Genomic DNA, 18,180 nt, shown 5'->3' with positions numbered 1-18,180 from the left:
TTCTGGGGATACCATCCACTATTTACTGGCATTAAAATGTCACCTAAAACAGAGTCGAGTTGACCCTGATTGCACGTTTTAACAAACTCGCCACCTTTAACATCAGGTGGCATCAGAGACCCGAGCTGTCATCAGCTGGATGCAGAACATCCCGTTTGTTCTGGGTGCCAATCTCCACGGTGGAGAGCTGGTGGTCACCTACCCATACGACATGACACGGGACTGGGCGCCTCGTGAGCACACGCCCACCGCTGATGAGAGCTTCTTCCGCTGGTTGGCGGTAGTGTACGCCAGCACCAATCAGGTGACTGCTCCTTCCACGTTCTTAAACTACAAAACACCTTAAAGAAAGTGAGAGAACAGTGTACTTTTACACGTAATACAAAACAGGTGATGTCCAACCATGACCGCCGGCCGTGCCACAACAAGGACTTCCTGAGATACAACAACATCATCAATGGAGCCGACTGGCACAATGTACCTGGAAGTAAGAACGAGTGTTTTTAAAGTCAGATTTAAAGCTTAAATCTCTGTTCTGTTTCTTAAATTAACATTTAATTATTATTCTGTTTATCTCCTTTATCAGCTTACAAGACAAAATTAATACCATCAGAATCTGCAGAAACCTGCTCCTCACATACAAGGTCTTAAATAATCAGGCCCCATCTTATCTTAATGACCTTGTAGTACCATATCACCCTATTAGAGCACTTCGCTCTCGCTCTGCAGGCCTACTTGTTGTTCCTAGAGTATTTAAAAGTAGAATGGGAGGGAGAGCCTTCAGTTTTCAGGCCCCTCTTCTGTGGAACCAGCTTCCAGTTTGGATTCAGGAGACAGACACTATCTCTACTTTTAAGATTAGGCTTAAAACTTTCCTTTTTGCTAAAGCATATAGTTAGGGCTGGACCAGGTGACCCTGAATCCTCCCTTAGTTATGCTGCAATAGATGTAGGCTGCCGGGGGATTCCCATGATGCATTGAGTTTTTCCTTTCCAGTCACCTTTCTCACTCACTATGTGTTAACAGACCTCTGAATCGTATCTGTTATTAATCTCTGTCTCTCTTCCACAGCATGTCTTTTATCCTGTCTTCCTTCTCTCACCCCAACCGGTCGCAGCAGATGGCCGCCCCTCCCTGAGCCTGGTTCTGCCGGAGGTTTCTTCCTGTTAAAAGGGAGTTTTTCCTTCCCACTGTCGCCAAAGTGCTTGCTCATAGGGGGTCATATGATTGTTGGGCTTTTCTCTGTATCTATGAAGCGCCTTGAGGCGACATTTGTTGTGATTTGGCACTATATAAATAAAATAAAATTGAATTGAATTGAATTGAATTGCAGACAGATGTGACCTTAGCTCTAACCTTTTCACTACCTAAAATTACTTACGCATTACTAGGTTACTTACAGTCTGCTTAAATTTAATAATAGTATAATCATTTCTTTATTACCTGTGAAAAACTGACTTGTTACCCTGTTAATCTGGTGTGCCTACCTTTAACTCCAGGCTTCGAGGGCTGGTGTCCTGCAGGTTTTAGATGTGTCCTTGATCCAACACAGCTGATTTAAATGGCTAAACAACCTCCGCAACATGTCTTGTTGAGGTAATGAATCAAATGAACTAATCATTTGATTCAGGTGATTTGATTCAGGGTGTGTTGACCCAGGGTGGTATCTAAAACCTGCAGGACACTGGCCCTCGAGGCCTGGAGTTCGGGACCCCGACTTTCACTATATGTAGGTAAATATAACTGCACTGAAATTTCATTTAGTTACAGAGGAATTAAGGCCTTTGTCGTGGGCTGTATTACAAAGTGTTGCTGTCAAAATATTAAAAGTGTTTTTCAGCTTGCTAACAAACCTGGTTGCTCTGAAACTGATGGTATACATATGCACACCTATTTAAAAGTAAATAAGATGCTTTGGGTGAAATAGGGGAGACTAAATGGATAAAGACGATATTATACAACCTCTGTACCCTTAATGACAGGTTTTGACCTAAAGTAAAGACGTAGTTTGACAAACATTAGAATAGGTCACAGTTTTTTCCGAGGGTATCCCTAGTAAGACTCACAGTTGCAGATCACCCTCACTAGCTTCATTTTGTTCTGAAAGCAGGGCTGAAATATGACCGAAACCTCTCGGATCAGAACAGATAAACTAGGGTTTCTCCTAGCAGGTGACCAAAGGAGAAAGAGTTTAATAACACGATGTGTTTGATTTAGCTGAACATGACTGTCTTTAAAAACATAAACTCAACACCAGAAAAACCTCAGCACAAAACTTGGATTGAATAAATAAAGTTTGTCATAGTTTTCTTTTTTACTTTCAGGTATGAATGACTTCAGCTATCTGCACACCAACTGTTTCGAGGTGACTGTGGAGTTGTCCTGTGATAAATTTCCTCACGCCAGCGAACTTCCCATCGAGTGGGAAAACAACAGGGAGTCTCTGCTGACTTACATGGAGCAGGTATATTACTTATAGGTTTATTTTATGAACGGCTTGATTATCTTTTTTTTTTTTTTTTTGAAGGCTGTGTTTATTTTATTTTAGGTGCACCGTGGTATTAAGGGTGTGGTTCGCGACAAGGATACGGGGGCTGGAATAGCAGACGCCGTTATCAAAGTCGATGACATTAATCATCACATTAGATCAGGTACATTTTTATTTCACGTCAGATATTGAATCAGTTTTGGTGGTAAGAATAACAGAAGCAACTAAACATCAATAGCCTGTCAACAGATTCTGGACATTTTTAATTATTTCTTTATCATGATGTTAAGTGGAAATCTGATAACGTGATATACAATGTTGGCCCTTTTTGCATGTTTTATAATAAAGGGAAAAAAAACAAGGTTTTCGGCACTGATACTTTTCCTCATGCCACCTTCTGTTATTTCCTTTCTGCAGTGGCCGATGGCGATTACTGGCGGTTGCTGAACCCCGGCGAGTATCGGGTGACGGCCACCGCAGAGGGCTACTTCCCCTCCTCCCGCACCTGCCAGGTCATGTATGACCACTACCCCACAACCTGTGATTTCCGCCTCACTAAGATGCCCAAAGAGAGGCTGAAGGAGCTTTTGATGAAGGGAGGGAAACTTCCCAAAGACCTGCAGCTCAGGCTGCGGCAGCTACGCATGCGGAAGCTGCGTGTCACCACCAAGGCGATCAACCGGAGACGCGCTGCTGCTGCAAAACGGGCAAAGAGGGTGTGATAATGATCGTGATCAAAGCGAGAACAAAGCAGGACTTGGTTCAAAGACCCACCTTCGCAGGATTCACACGTTAGAAATGTTTTTATCTTCTGCTGTGGAGCAGCAGAGCAACTTAGGAAAAAGTCTGCAGCAAAAGCTACATTAATTATTCTGTATGTGATGTCATATTGTTTTCTTTGAGCTCAAGAGAATGAACACATTTTATAAGAGAAGTCAATAACTGAGTCTTTCTTTATTACATGATTAGTATTTGACCTTACAGTTTAAAATTAAAAACAAAACTAATTCACTTCAGAACACTGAGCTTCCACTTGACACCGTTTCTCATCTTTGGAGCGGTCGGGACCTCGGCGTCTACGGAGGGTAAAAGATGGGAAACAAGAGAAAAATTTAAATGGTGGCATTTAATATTTATCTGACTAAAAAGGTGAAACTAAGGAGAAGAGAAGCGACTGGCTAAAGAAACAAATTGTGCTGACCTTGCTGTGAAGCTGCTGGTCTCTGCTGCTGTTGGAAAGAAGCCATGATGCTGTTTGCAGTGGAGTTTGGCCCAGTGAGCTGCAGAGCAGGAAAAGTTTAAGATTTATTTTTGGCCTTTGTCATTTTTATGACAGGTCAGTGGAGCGGGCAGGAAAGGAGGGAATGACGTTAAGGAAAAGGCCCACAGCGGAATCGAACCCTGCATCTGCAGTTGTCTGCTCAACCCACTGAGCTGTACCTACACCCTGAGCGATACACTGCAAATTAATAAACACCAATGATGCTCCATACATCTCTCCAGCATATCCTGGGTCTATCCTGTGACCTCATCCCGGTAGGACATGTCCACAATACCTTGCCTAGGTGACATCACAGTCAGATGCCGAACAAACTCATCTGGTTCCTTTGATGTGGAGGAGTAACGACTCGACTCTGTGTCCCTCCCAAATGATTTAAACCCTCACTCTAAAGGAGAGGCCAGCTCATAGCAATAAGCCTCGCCTCTGTCAGTGCGCCCCAGGGTGGCTGTGGCTACAATGTAGCTTGCCATCACCAGTGTGTGAATGTGTGTGTGAATGGGTGGATGACTGATTGTGCAAAGCACTTTGGGGTCCTTAGGGACTAGAAAAGCGCTATACAAATACAGGCCATTTACCATAAGTCAGATATGTCTTACTTCTGAAGAACCTCCTGAAGAAACTACCACAGATTCCTCCAAAAAACATGTTTGAATTCTTTCTCAGTGACAAAACACATGTCGACTGGTTGGGCAACTCCTACACACCCCAAATATCCTCAGGAGGATAAAGAGCTGGTCCAGCGTTCCACAATCAGGAAGAAAGCCTGAATCTGATGTTCGACTAATGGAGAGACCTCTCCAGTACCCTGCCATACATCTTCCCAGGAAGGCTGAATAGTGCAATAGTGTACCCTTATCCCAGGCAGGGTGAACAGCTCCCTTTATTTGTTCTCTTTCATAAAAGGTCCTTTTAGTGTATTTAGGATTCATGTAAGTTCATGTAAGATAGATCTTTAGATCCATACTAATGCACAAAGCCAAATGTGCAGAAAGACTTAAAGACAATGATAAGAACTATATTTACCGGGGCTTGGCTGGTCTGCAGGCCTTCAGGCCACACCTCAGGAACTGCTGCCTCCATCATCTGCAGAGCTTCATCGTAGGTCAGCTGCAGCTTTTCTGCCTGTTTGTCAAACTGGAACAGCACCAACACCTTCAGCAGGTTGTGGACTTCCTCTGTCAGGGGGAATTAACAAATAAGGTTTCACCTAGATGGATGTAACATCACTGAAGGGCACAGTGACTTATACAAGTCTTGAATTCTGTATTAAAACAATACGTGTGCATGTGAGCAGTAAAACTTTTCTACTTATTATGTTTAAATTGCACACCAAGTCAGACCAGGAATTAATCTTTTGATGTCGAGTTCAAACAAGAGGAATGATTATAAAAAAAAAAACCTTGTGAAGGGGAGCAGCACTAAATGTGGGCAAACACAACTGTTTGCTGATGTTTTTGTTTCATAGTCGTACCTCTCATTTTGTCCACAGTAGTGATGATCTCAGCCAGGGCGAACATCAGTGCTCTGTCCTCCATTGGGCTTCCTTCCTTCAAGCTGAGCTTCTTTCTCTCTGCTTTCCGCCGGTTCTTCGATGATCTCCTGCGAGCACGTTGACAAACATTCCATCAGTAACAAAGCTAAAGTATTCTCCAGCTGGGCTACGCTTGACAAACTCTTAAGGTGGAAGCGGCTGGCTTACGAGGAGATGCGGGAGTTACTGTGAGAGTATTTGGAATTGGTCATCACACTGCTGGCTTCAGAGTAAAGCTCAGCGTCAGCGCAGTCTGGACCGTCTTCGTCTGGTGAGGCGGACAAAAGGTCGGGTCACAACACGTTCACGTCAGATAACACAAAAACCGCTGATTCAGTCCGATTCTCACCGAGCATGTCCAGTCTGGCTTTCTCTTTCTGCTCTCGAACCACAGCCAGGCGGGTCTTGTGTCGGGTGAAAGTCCCAACCTGAGCCTCCAGGAAGGAGGTTTGGGTGTTTACAGCTGATGGAAAACATCAACATGATAAGACTATATCCTCTTTGTATGGCTGCCCTCTTTCTTAGTAGCATGGTTCAATAAAATAAGAGACTGAACTTCTCTTACCTTCTAATATGGCGGGTTTCAGGTTGGTTTCAGTGATGTCCTGTCTGTTGTGCATGTAAATCTGAGGCAGGCAGAGGAAATATTTGTGTTCTATTGTGTAAACAGAAAGGTGAAGGCAAAGTGAAAAGGCCCAAGAGATGGTGGTTTATTTACTGACCAATCGGAGCGCCTCCTCCCAGGATGCCCCAGTGATTAGAGCTAAGATGGCTTCCTCACAGTCCTGTGGGAACAAAGGAAAATCAGACATTCAGACCTCGGCTAGCAACTGCAGGCAGGAAGAGCTGCACTGTTGGATGATCTTTAGCTGTATCAGAATTTCTCAGGTTGGTTATGGGTGCAAAAGAGCTTACTTTAGCATACTGGTCCAACAGCAGAGCAGCTTCTGAGTAGCGCCTCTGTTCATTCAGCTTCTCTACAAAGGAACAAAGCAGAAAAATTCACTGGAAATATAATCCAGCAGTGATGTGGCTTCTTGACTTTCCACTTAATCTCCAGGTCACATGACCACCTGTTCTTATGATTACCTGCCAGGTCTCTGGCCAGCAGAGCTAACTGGTCGGGTGGTAGCGGTATCTGCTGCGCCACGCAGATGGCGTTCCTCCAGCTGGAGCTGGTGGCAAAAGCTTGCAGGGCCCGTGCTGGCTCTCCACATCGCCAAAGGAGCAGGCCGGCCTGCTCCGCCTGCTGCTGCTCCACCAGGTGCTCGGCATAGGCACAGCTCAGTGTCTTGAGGTCAAAGAGCAAAGTGTCAAAATTAACTGGCATATAAACATAAGACCGGGTGAACAGGTGAGCGCATTCTACGGGTGAGTGGACCGGCGTGGAAAGATGGCTGCTGCTAGCACTGCTAACGTTAGCCAAACTTGGCAAGCTAACCTGAATTTATGTGTGTGACCTTATTCACAGCGTAAAGTGCCACAGTGAGATTTGAAATGAGGTTTGATTATCGAAGAATGCAAAATAAATTCTCTATTTATATTTGTGTTCATTTCATTTCATTAGACTTTGCTCAGTGCCTTTTTATTCTTAAAGATGTTTTTAAGACATTTGTAGTCCGATTTTTCTTCTTTAAATTACCTCAAATAATAAAATAAAAACTTTTTAAAATTGTTCTCCTTTTCTTTAAATAAAAAACCTTTTACATTTAATGTCTTAAGATCTGTCCAGCTTTCATCCAAATGGCTTCGGTGTCTTTAACTCAAAATGAACCTCACGTAACCCAAGACGTGGCTCACTGCAGTCACAGAGGCCACGGTGTGAACACTCTGTCGGATTTTCCCCATCATGCCATCACGAGCCATTAACGTCACATGGGTCAAGATGTGAGTGTGGGCCAAATCGCCTGGTAAAGCATCTCAAGTCTGTGTTATACTTCAACACCGTCAGCTGGTGTTGAAGACCACCACCTCTGTTTGATGATGGTCAATCACAGTGGATCTACATGGCCTCTTTTACTTAAACCACGTGTCGTGTCTACTCAGTCCAAAATGTAAACATCTGCACTTAAAGGAAAGAGGAGAGTACAGCTGAGTCCTGGGCCTCATGTTGTGCCGTGGCTGTTCAGTCTCTTCTATCTAAAAGGTCCAAACGCTTCTCCGTGCACTGCACAGCATACAAGGGGACAACCCTGCAAGGGGTTAAATACCCGAGACTCTCCATCAGTGTTTACAGCTGTATGAGGTGAAACGTTTCAAGTGTTTCACTCCATCCAGATCTGTGGATGACTGAGAACACAACACTGACAAATTTCACATTTAACAAATTATCTTTTATAAAACTTGAGTCTGGGAAAAACAAGCACAATCTCAACAAAATGCCTCAGTTTTCCCACATCCATCCAGTCATTACAAAGAAATTCCACTAGTAAATCAAAGAGCCCCATCAGCACGGCTCTTTTGGGTTTAACCACCTGACTTTGGTGTGGCATGGCAGACAATATGGGATGTCTTTGTCAGACAAAAGGCTGTAAAACTGACAAAGAATCAGACCTCTGGCCTGGAAATTATAAACAGCTCAGAAAGCCTCTTTCATCGTGATTTAGCCTTGATGATTTTACCACACAGCTTCCTGTGCAAAATTTATGCCATTTTATTTTCCATTTTTTTCTGCAAAACCATCCTATGGGCCAGATTAAACCCTTCTGTGGGTGTATGTTTGTCATTCCTGGTATTAGTGATTTGAAAAACTATGATCAGTGTCATGAATGCATGTGTCATTTTGCAGTGTTTGGGTTCGGCTTGACACGAACCTGAAACAGTCCTGAGCTGTGTGCGTACCTTGTAGTGAGCGCTGTCGGCTGAGTACAGTCTCAGAGCTTCACTGTAGAGCTTCTGTTCCTTCACGAGCTGCAGAGCTTCAGGAAAATGTTCCTCTCCTGTACAAAAACACTCATCATGTAACTTAAAAAGATTCTGGCAGAGTTTCCAAAAACAGCAACTCTCAGTAAGATAAGACCAAGCTGACAGGCACAAGCGGACTGACCACACTTGCTGAGATGGTGCAGGGCCTTTCTGTAGCGCTTCAGGTGTTTGTCGATGGTGTAGCGCTGGTAGTTTGGCTCCAGGCTCTTCAGCATGTTCAAGAAAGGCAGGTACTCTTTGGGGTCCTGCAGGGATTGAGGAGATAGCAACATGAATCAGCTGTATCCTTACTCTATAAACAATGTGAAAGATTAACCTTTCTGTTGCTGCCCAAAATATGAAGATCTCAAAACTTTGGACATGGAAAAGTCTTTAATTCACACCAAATTTACTGATACTCTTTCCCCTGATTACACCACAGGCTCTCAAGAGCATTAAAGTCTCCTGTTTAATGTTTGAAAAATAAAAAATATCAAAAGGTTTATCATTATTAGAAATAATGTAAAACATATTTTAAATAACACATCCTGATGATCCACTAACTTATTTACTGATCTCACTATCAACAATTCTGTATAAAGTATATAGTATATCATGGCACTGAGGTAAAGTCTGGTGGTTCCTCTTCCCCTGCAGTCTCCTACCTTCTGGGATTTCTCCGCCACCATGAGTACGAGGTCGAAGTCGTATGTTCCCAGCGAGTAGTCATAAAGGTCGTTGACATTGACGAGGAAGAGGAGGTACTTTAACGCCTCCTCAGCACTCACAGCACCAGGAGCTTTAAGAGGGTTTTCTAAATAGGAATGCACACACAGAGCACTGAGTGAAGGATCAGAGCAAGTACAGACAGAAAGGTCATCAATGGGTCTAAGGTGTGCTCACCTCGAAGCTCGTGGACCTTCTGCAGAGCAATTTCCAGCTCAGGAACAGTCTTCTTCACATGAGCAGTAAGGATGGACAGACAGAACCTGAAAGGAGAATTGTTTTATGTCCCACTGCTCCCATCAAATGATCCGATTACTGAACATTTCTGATCCTTCCTAGTTTTACTTTCAGCTATTTTAAGATCGCAAATAGTAAAGGTTTGTTACATTAATATGTTTACTATCATTTAAGAAAAAAAAAGATTTCACTGACTTGTTTGGATCCATTGATTCCATGACACTCCGTAAAGCATCACACACCACGTCCACTTTCTTCTGCTTCGAGGCAGGCTGAGGCTGGACCGGGCTGCTTTCGGAACGGGGGTACATACTACCGGTCGTATCCTCCTCTCTGAGTAAAAAACGGAAGACAAAACGTTTTTTTAAAAATAAAAATAAAAAACAAACTGCAACCTTCTGGGATTAAAGATCGAAACAAATGCACAAATAATAAGAAACTGCAGTTCCAATAATGTCCACTTGAGGCTCCAGCAGTGAGTCAGTCCCCGTAGACTCCCATGTTAAAATCTCTTTACAGCAGAAATAAACATGTTTACAGCCTGATACAAAACTGTTTTGATCCAGGCATCCATCTTTTCACGTATAGCCAATTTACAGTCACCAGTTAAACCAATATGCAAGTCTATGGGCTGTGGGAGGGAACTGGAGTACCCGGAGAAAACCCACAAAGGATCTAACAAATAATATGACTCAATGGGAACGAACATCCAATATTTTCAGCTTTATTAAATTCTAGTATTTTAATTAATCAGTTAGTACTAATTAGCAGGCATCTGTTTCTGTGCACTGCACCAATACTAAACATTCTTTTCCAATATGATAACTTGTGGCTGAAATGTTGATGCCAAGTCTTTAAAATGCAGTAAAAACAGCAGGTGATGTCACACCATACAGTCATTTTTCTTTTAAGGTGAGGATGTATTCCTTTGACCTTTTTGAAAAGTCTTACTTGAGTTCAGTGAGGAAGAGGTTGATGTGGTTGATGGAGCTCAGCTGTTTGATGAAGGTCTCTATGTTCTCCAGGAAAGCCTTTGAAGAAAAATAACATTGTTTTTACTCATTCACAGCCTTGTTATAGCTTAGAAACATCCACCCGTCCATCCGTCTTTCAGTGTCTAAGCACAGAAACCTCCTGCAGCTTCTCTGGCTTTGCAATATATTCACATCACTTTTGGTGACTAATAGTAGATATTACTATAAACGTTAGCTTCATTTTAAATAAACTGCCTGCCCTGAACATTAAAGGAAAATAAAAAGTTATAAAACTACACATAAAGACGCAGAACAAACCTTTGGGTTGTGATCATAAATGAAGTTCAGGTTGATCCTCAGCTTCCTCATGCATTCAAAGGCGTCTCTGAATTTCAAACTGGTTATAAAAAAAAACAAGTTTACTGTTTTCAGTCTTAACACATTATTTATAAGATTAAATTAATTAATTAATGAATTTAAAGGGTTAAAAAAAAAAAAAAAAGGTAATTGAACAGATCATCACAGCCTGGGAGCAGAAGGTTGTTGCTGAGATTTCGGCTACAGTATTTAGAGGTGTGATGTCTGGTTCTCAAACTTTTTGGAAGCGTAGAAAGGGAGACATTTTTAAAAGCTCTTCCTCAGAAATGTCAGGTGCACATATGTTTACAGTACTCAGATCCCACATGAACTGTGTACTAAAACTTTCTAAATTCTTCCAAATGTTTCATAGCAACAAACAGAAATAACTTTGAATTTTAGCCATAAACAGAATATATTTTAAAGATAAACGGACCAATAAAAAGGACCAAAAATTTTAAAAAGAAGGCCATCATCTACACAAACACGTCTCATTTTTACGATTTAGTGTAAAATGTTTAGTCTTGGCTCTGGATATCAGAACCTTAATATTCTCTGAAAGAACATAACAAGTCGATCTCAAACGCACCTATCCAGCCACTTCCTGAGCTGAGCCAGCACCAGCGCTCTGTGATGTATGGTCTCCAAATTCCCACGAGGCATCTGGATGGACACAAGTTAAATCAAAATCCCGGTCCCCACACGTTTGAAGGCATTTTTGAGAGTCAAAATATGGTTTTAGTGTCAGGGTTACAATTAGATTATGGTTAGGTTTAGGGTAAGGGTAAGGCATTCATTTTTGATGGTTAGGGTTAGGGTAAGGGGCTAGGAAAACCATTATGTCAATGAAGGTCATCACTAAGATAGCTGAACGGGCTTGTGTGCGTGTGTGTGTGTGTGTGTGTGTGTGTGTGTGTGTGTGTGTGTGTGTGTGTGTGTGTGTGTGTGTGTGACCTGCAGAATCACTCTGGTGTCTTGTGGCACCACAGTGACAATCCTGGATCCTCTCTCCACTCGCCTAAGCGTCTCATCATTCTGATCATTCTGACCGCCATCGGAGGCTAGAGCTGCCTGCAACCCTGTGGGGTCAAAGTTCACTCAGCTCACCATCACTATCACAAAAAAAGAAGACCTTGCTCAGTAAATGAAAAACATTTATGTCCAAGCTACAGTGAGCTGGAAATGACTACTCACTTCTTCTTTATGGAAGAGCCCAGAAACCCATTTGAGTGTATCGGTGATTCATTCTTACAGTCAATAGCCAGAGCTCACGGCTGTAGGTGAACATTTATGTGTGATCCATGTAGAAACATGGATCACACATAACATGGATCATAGATCAAACAGATGGAGTAAATTTCTAGCTCAGCTCCCTCTTCACTACAACAGACCAGTATAGCATCTGTACTACAGACTGATCGCCCACTCTGCTTTTCCCTCAGTTAAGAAAATAAGACCTCAAAGATACTTAAACTCCTCCACCTGTGGCAACGAATCATCCTTGACCCACAGTGGGCTCTTTTCCAACTAAAAACCATGCCGATTATGATGCACAGTTAGCAGGGACTTATGCTTCAGCGGGAAATCTACGCTGTAACCTGACGTGCACCTCTCGAGAAATATTACTACACTCTGGGTCAGCGCAGCCCACAACTACAGTGATGAGCCTGTTCAGTGCAATTCATCCTGATCCTGCACATTTCCCGCTACTTTTTCACTGCAGTTTTTGAATTTTTCAATAAGAGATTAACGATCATCACAACAGAATAAGAAAAGAAAATTATAGCATCAATATAAAGACTCACAAATGTCAGCAGATTCCTGCTAAAAAGATCAGAATTGATGTGAGGGAATGTACAAAGAAGGGGAAAAACTTGAGGGACAAATATGTCTGCCTTAAAAAAAAAAACTGCACAAAGCAAATGGAGTGGACCCAGGAAGGGAAAAAACAAACAAACAGCATTTTATTTGTTTTTAATTGGCGGGTACTGTATATAAAACACTAGAAAAAGACCACATGATAATTAGGCCTTAGCCTCCCTGGGACAAGGTTGCGATTGGAGCCTAAAGGGCAAGTGTCTGGAGTCTAATACCCAAAAGGTTTCTGAGCGCATAGAAGTGTTTAAGTAAACAATCTTCAGTCCCCTCACTTCCAACTGTCCCCCAGCCTCAGTAAACACTTACTGACAGGTTTATGAGCTCAAAGCACTATTTTAAGGTTCATTTAGTAAATATGGTCCTTGTTACATAAACCATAGTATGATCACACAGCCAGTGTGCAATGTTAAAACACCAAGATGATGACACTGAAAACACTCAGAGGCTTCTATCCACCAGGTCATGAACCATCATGATTGTTACTTTCACACCTGGCCTATTAAGAGGAGGTTTAACTCCCACCTTTGACTGTGAGCGTGCTCAGCTGGAGGCATCGGCAGGTGTGTGAGTGCGTGGTGACGAGGAGGAAGTCGTTGCAAATCGCAAAGGAAGAAACACTAGAGGCGAGCTGAAAGTAAGCAGAGACAAATGTACATATTTCTAATAAGCTCTGCTGCTTCTTCACTGCCAATGAAACAAGAAAGAAAAATGCAGACCTCTGAGTCTCCAGCATATAGGTGAGATCTCTCCGTCAAGCCGAGCAGATATTCCTGAGGATGAAAAGCAAAAGCATACATGAGCATCAGGCCTGCAGACTAGAACTTAGAGATAATTACTCATGTAATTAATTATATGCTGGTGAGTTTCTACCTCTCCGCCGATGCTGCAGAGGGCCATCTGGACACAGGGAACAGGAAAGTTGATGCTGCAGCCGCTGGAGTCTTGCCAGTCCTCCACTGATGGCTCTTGACAATCTACACAGAAATATACAGAAATAAAACATTTATTCCTGTAAACTGATACAGCTTCCTTACATGTACAACAAGCTTCAAAGCAAAGTATCAACATGTCAGAAAAATGAAAAAAGGAAAATTAACCCCCCACCCCATGGATCAGTTGCTAAAACGCATGAATAAAGGTACGTTTGCTGACCCCAGATCAGTTTCCTGATCCGTCCATCCTCCAGCTGCAGGGCCACAGTTCCTGTCTGAGAGGAATGAACCACACTGACCACAACACCGTCCACTTCCACCTCAGACCTGAGGCAGAAAATCACTATTAGAAAGATTTGTTAATGACATCTGTGACACTCTACAAGCTTTATGGGGCTGCAGGAGGTTTCTTAATTTGCAGACCTGACAGTGAGGGTATCACCAGCATCCTGACTGGGGCGGAGCATCAGCAGGGTGGAGGAGGTTGGCAGCAGACCAGGACTGACACCCAAAAACAGCTCATCCTGCAGCCACAGCAGCTGCCGCAGAGCCAGAGGAACATCCTGAAGAACTGCCGGTCTGCAGGAGGGAGAAAAATCTGGGGACTGTAGAAACAGCCTAATCAGGTGAAGAAAATGAGAATGTGTGTCTGAAGGCTGTGTTACCTGAAGGATTTCTGCAGGATGAGAGGATGAGACACAACCCTGAACCCATCTGCCAATTTGTTTGATTTTTCTCCTGAATCTGGAATCATGCAGGAAGATAAAGTCGTGTTTATGAGACAAAAGAATTTAAGACACAGTCATATAGGTCTTCTTCTAGCCACAAAACTTTAAGTATTATGATTTTTTCTTTTAAGTAGTTTGTATTTTCACTTAAATTTAGAAGTTTCATTTGTATTTCAGAAGTAAACGCTCTCTGGTTTTAACATCAGGTAAACATCGCTTTTATGCATTTGATGAATAGATTTTAAAAGGTGTTACATTCTAAAACTACATGAATCCTTAAACTTCAACTTTTTTTCTGAAGGAAAATTAATAGATTAATTTGTTTTTATTAAGCCACCTTGGGTGTAGATTGAAATCTGTCCATCGGCGGTGAATGCTGCCAGCTGATTGGTTCCCTCAGGCTGGCACAGAAAGGTCACCTGGTTAACCGGTGATTTTAACTGGAGCTCGAAGGAACACATGGGAGGAGGAACCACACACTGCCGGAAGGTCGTCACCAAGATTTTTTCTGAGGGGATTTTGGTAAATCTTAACACCATACTGGAATAAATCTACAACTGAGCGCCCTCTCGTCTTTCATTGACCCTTACCTCCATCGATCACAGCCACGCTGGCGTTGTCAGTGGCGTCCAGTCCGGTGCTCCGTTCTGTCGTCCAGCCCCAGTCGTATGTGATACTGGTCCAGCTCCGGGTCACCACATGGAGCCGTAGGGGGCGCTCCGGGTCCCAGCAGACACAGACTGGCACCTTGTGAGGGTCTGGTCCAAACTCCAGGCTCTGCTTCAGATACCAGTGGTAGTTTGCCACCGTCCACAGCTGGACTGCAGAGCGAAGACACTTTTTTTGTTTCCTGATTTTCTGACTGACTACAACATGCAACACTCTCCACATTAACGGTATTTTTCCTGTTCCTGCTTCTTAACAAAAATGAGTTTGCAGCTGGTGGCATCTGTGGCAGACAGTTCACTAAATCTGATGGTGAACTTACTGTAAGCGTTGACCTGTCCATCCTCTCCAGCACTCATGTCCTCCAACCAAACAACTAAAACCGTGGAGTCACTGTTCCACAGGAGCTCCTTCACCTAAAAACACAAACACAGTGCAATGATCTGATTAAACTTTCCACTGGATCATAAACTGCAGTGTTCGTGCAGAAAGAGTGATTTCGATGAGCATGCCTTGGCTTGGTCTTTACTGAGCGGCAAAGCGAAGTCTCCATGCAGCAGCCCATTCTTCTCCATGAACACCACGCTGTGCTTGTTGGGATGGCGCTGAGTGCTTGCTATCAGGCTGCCTGAAGGTCTGAAGCAGACAACAATAAGTGTGCTTCAGATTTATAAAAGTTCTCCAGAGAGAGAAAGGGGGAAAACTAATGAACTAACTTACTTCCAGCAGAGCGACTGCTCCAGGCCGTTGATGGGCTCACTGGTGGCCTGCAGGACACCCTCCCTGTTCCAGACTCTGACCTTCCTGGCTCCAGTTTGGGGACAGATGGCACTGACGGCAAAAAGCTGCCCGTCCCCTCGCCACGTCACCCGCGGCCTGTGGTCGTCCCATGATACAGCAGGTTGCACCTCCTGCAGGCACATGATCAAATCATCAACTTGACTTTACAGTTTCTTTTTATAAACTCAAATATTTGAGTAATTAAAAGGGACCTGGATCTTCCTCTGTGCTGCCTGTTTGCCCTCTGAGCCATGAAACTGAGTCTCCTTCTTCCCCCAGCCCACAGTGATGAACTTCCCTGCAAAACAAACTTATGTGGGTGAGCACATCACCGTCTGGTGAACCTGAGTAGCTCCTGATACTCAGCAGGGAGACCACAAATTTATTTAGAGTCACCGTACCTTCACCAAAATCGTCCTGGTGGATTCCAACCTCTGTGATCGGCTCAAAGTCTTTAGTCATCATGATGATCGTTTCCTGGCCTGTGAACACAAAACACTAGTGACTCAACCACAACACCTATAACTGTGTGTGATCAATAATTACCTAAGCTATGATGTGTCACAAAATTTTAAAAAAAAATCTCCAAATATTGAACATTCCATCACAGATGAACTTTTCTTCATCTGTGATGGTTTCTAATCTAAGAAATATTGCTCACTATGGAAATCATCAGCATTTCTGACGATTATATAACATACTGACCAGTAGTGAGAATCACAAGCTCTTCATCAGGACTCCAGCTCATCGAGGTGAGGCCCCTATCAACACTGCCGACGCACTCCAGCTGTGGATCAGAGCACACTTACTGAGGACCCCGACTGTCCTAACTTCTTTCCCCCTGATCATAACCAGAGCTTGAACCTAACTTCAGATTTTTTGGGGGACACAAGTTTTAAAAATCTGTCTGACTTTGAGCATTACTAACCTGGCAGGTGTTGAGGTTAAAGAGGACGACATCACCACCTGCTGTGGCCAAACATGCAGACTCCAGTTCAGCCAGGTCCTGAAGTCCGACCACGACCCCGCTGCCGTCCTCTGGAAGGAAACCGTCTGCTGTCAAAGAGGCTTCACTGACAACCTGCCGAAGAAAAACGGAGAAGAGCTGAAAGCTTATAAGAAAGATGCCCTGTTCAAGTCCCAAACAGTACAGGTATGAAGAAACTCCAGGTGCACCTTGAGGCAAACATATGTTACACTTAAATATTCAAATTTGGACACTTTAAACACGTCCGTCTCCTCACTGAATCACGCTAAACTACACCCTGTTGAGTATTAACAGCACTTCATAGTATTTCCAGTGTGTTAGTGTTACATCATCGCTTCTCACCTGGCCTGTTCGGGGGTCGTACTCTGTGATGCAGTACTGAGAGGCGATAAGCAGCGAGCCAGTGTCCGCCCGCACAGAGAAACACTGTGGCGAGCCTGGACCCTGCAGCTCTGAGCTCCGAAGGCTCTTCAGAAGTTTCAGATTCCTCATTTCACCTCAGGACCTGACTCCAAGGGCCAAAGGAGACCTGACACAGTATATTTCGTAAAAATTAGGCAAAAAATAAATGTTTTGTTGAAAGAGTTTTTACCTAAATTACCACAGATTAAAACCACAAGATCTGTGTTTCAGTTTCAAAACTCAACACTTAATAATATTGGAAGGAAATATAGAATAACTATGCTGAATGTGGAGAAAATGACGTTTGCATTTGTTTTGTTTTACTGGAAAAGTTTCATATCCATTCAACCTCATCTTTTAAACCAGTGTTATTATTTTGAAAGTCTAAAACGTACAACAAAGAAAGAAATGGATGTTATCAGCTGAACTTTTTTCATCTATAGAAGTCAGATACTTAGTTTGTTTTTCCTTTAGTTATATTCTCCATACACATTTTTTAGTTTGCTCTCAAATGAAATGGTACACTTATAAAAACTAACAACAGAATCAGAAAATATCACATATGAAAAAATTATGCAGGAACAATTCTACATTTAACAGAAAATAAAAAGTTCTTTTTAGTTTTGCCTTATGATGGGAAACAAATCTTAAAAGCGCCCAAACAAATTATAAAATAAAATAATAAAAATATTGTACCTCATCAATACTGGGTTATTTACGAACGACTGCAACTGTATTTATCAAGGCTATTTTAACTGTTTACATTTCTCCAGATTCATAAACATTAAATATATAAATACACATTCTTGTTTCACATGAGTTTAATTACTATTCAAAGGCGTGAAAATAACTTCGAGCCTCCTTACAGGAATATTTACGTATGTAAGGAATCGTATTAAGCTGTTAGCAAGGTTTCTGAGTCAGGACTGAACGTTTTTTACGCATAAACAGTAAAATAAATAAATAAAAGTGATGACGGCAAAAGTTTTTTGAAGACATTTAACATTTTAAACAGCTGGTTTGTTGTCCAGTACTTGCTGCTGAGTGTGAGTGGGATGAAGACGCTGAGGCTACAGGGTGTCCGAAAATGGAACAAGACGTGCTAGCGTGCTTTAAGCTAAAGAAACTTTAATACGCGACGAGGCCAAAATAAAAACGATAACAAAAATAATAAACCCACCGTGAAAAAACAAGCCGAGGTAAGGAAAATCTCTCCAGTATCCAACATCAACAACATGCATGTGGCGGTGTCAGACTTACAACCTTTAACCTCTGACGCGGAAACATGAATTGGTGGCTATGTCGCC

The 18,180-nt window shown here is 42.7% G+C and overlaps 2 protein-coding genes across 3 annotated transcripts in view; one reads left to right on the top strand and one right to left on the bottom strand.

Moving 5' to 3' along the window:
• cpxm1b (carboxypeptidase X (M14 family), member 1b) overlaps positions 1 to 3,430 on the top strand; it is a 15,570-nt gene extending 12,140 nt beyond the window's left edge. For both annotated transcript variants that reach the window (XM_085181408.1, XM_085181400.1), the window contains 5 exons: positions 107 to 304; positions 391 to 487; positions 2,325 to 2,464; positions 2,549 to 2,651; positions 2,906 to 3,430. In XM_085181408.1, the coding sequence (XP_085037534.1) occupies positions 107 to 304; positions 391 to 487; positions 2,325 to 2,464; positions 2,549 to 2,651; positions 2,906 to 3,210 (843 nt within the window). In that variant the 3' untranslated portion in view covers positions 3,211 to 3,430. The remainder of the gene's footprint in view (positions 1 to 106; positions 305 to 390; positions 488 to 2,324; positions 2,465 to 2,548; positions 2,652 to 2,905) is intronic.
• On the bottom strand, positions 3,378 to 18,180 carry elp1 (elongator acetyltransferase complex subunit 1). The gene is made up of 36 exons (XM_085181387.1): positions 18,054 to 18,180; positions 16,814 to 17,000; positions 16,412 to 16,564; positions 16,189 to 16,270; positions 15,885 to 15,965; positions 15,696 to 15,781; positions 15,424 to 15,614; positions 15,216 to 15,339; positions 15,026 to 15,119; positions 14,628 to 14,858; positions 14,375 to 14,545; positions 13,975 to 14,053; positions 13,733 to 13,888; positions 13,530 to 13,636; positions 13,248 to 13,351; positions 13,094 to 13,147; positions 12,900 to 13,005; positions 11,454 to 11,578; positions 11,089 to 11,162; positions 10,461 to 10,539; positions 10,120 to 10,199; positions 9,364 to 9,501; positions 9,109 to 9,194; positions 8,871 to 9,019; positions 8,348 to 8,471; positions 8,143 to 8,240; positions 6,391 to 6,592; positions 6,217 to 6,278; positions 6,024 to 6,086; positions 5,867 to 5,927; positions 5,651 to 5,764; positions 5,470 to 5,569; positions 5,242 to 5,369; positions 4,794 to 4,945; positions 3,690 to 3,768; positions 3,378 to 3,564 (listed from the first exon to the last, which is right to left on the bottom strand). The coding sequence occupies exons 2-36, from the start codon at positions 16,961 to 16,963 to the stop codon at positions 3,497 to 3,499; spliced, it is 3,951 nt and encodes a 1,316-aa protein (XP_085037513.1). The 5' UTR covers positions 16,964 to 17,000; positions 18,054 to 18,180; the 3' UTR covers positions 3,378 to 3,496.

Source organism: Neolamprologus multifasciatus, chromosome 2 (genome assembly GCF_963576455.1).
Source record: "Neolamprologus multifasciatus chromosome 2, fNeoMul1.2, whole genome shotgun sequence".
Taxonomy (NCBI): domain Eukaryota; kingdom Metazoa; phylum Chordata; class Actinopteri; order Cichliformes; family Cichlidae; genus Neolamprologus; species Neolamprologus multifasciatus.
The sequence above is the reverse complement of the archived record's forward strand: the minus strand, read 5'-3'. Positions and strand labels throughout refer to the sequence as shown.

Bases quoted from the DNA above. Each gene is read 5' to 3' on its own strand.
- elp1 (XM_085181387.1), bottom strand. From the start codon at position 16,963: ATGAGGAATCTGAAACTTCTGAAGAGCCTTCGGAGCTCAGAGCTGCAG. The intron at 15,120-15,215 runs GCATGCTCATCG...TTGTGTTTTTAG, and splicing joins TCAGTAAAGACCAAGCCAAG to GTGAAGGAGCTCCTGTGGAA. The intron at 14,859-15,025 runs GTAAGTTCACCA...TTCGCTCTGCAG, and splicing joins TGGACAGGTCAACGCTTACA to TCCAGCTGTGGACGGTGGCA.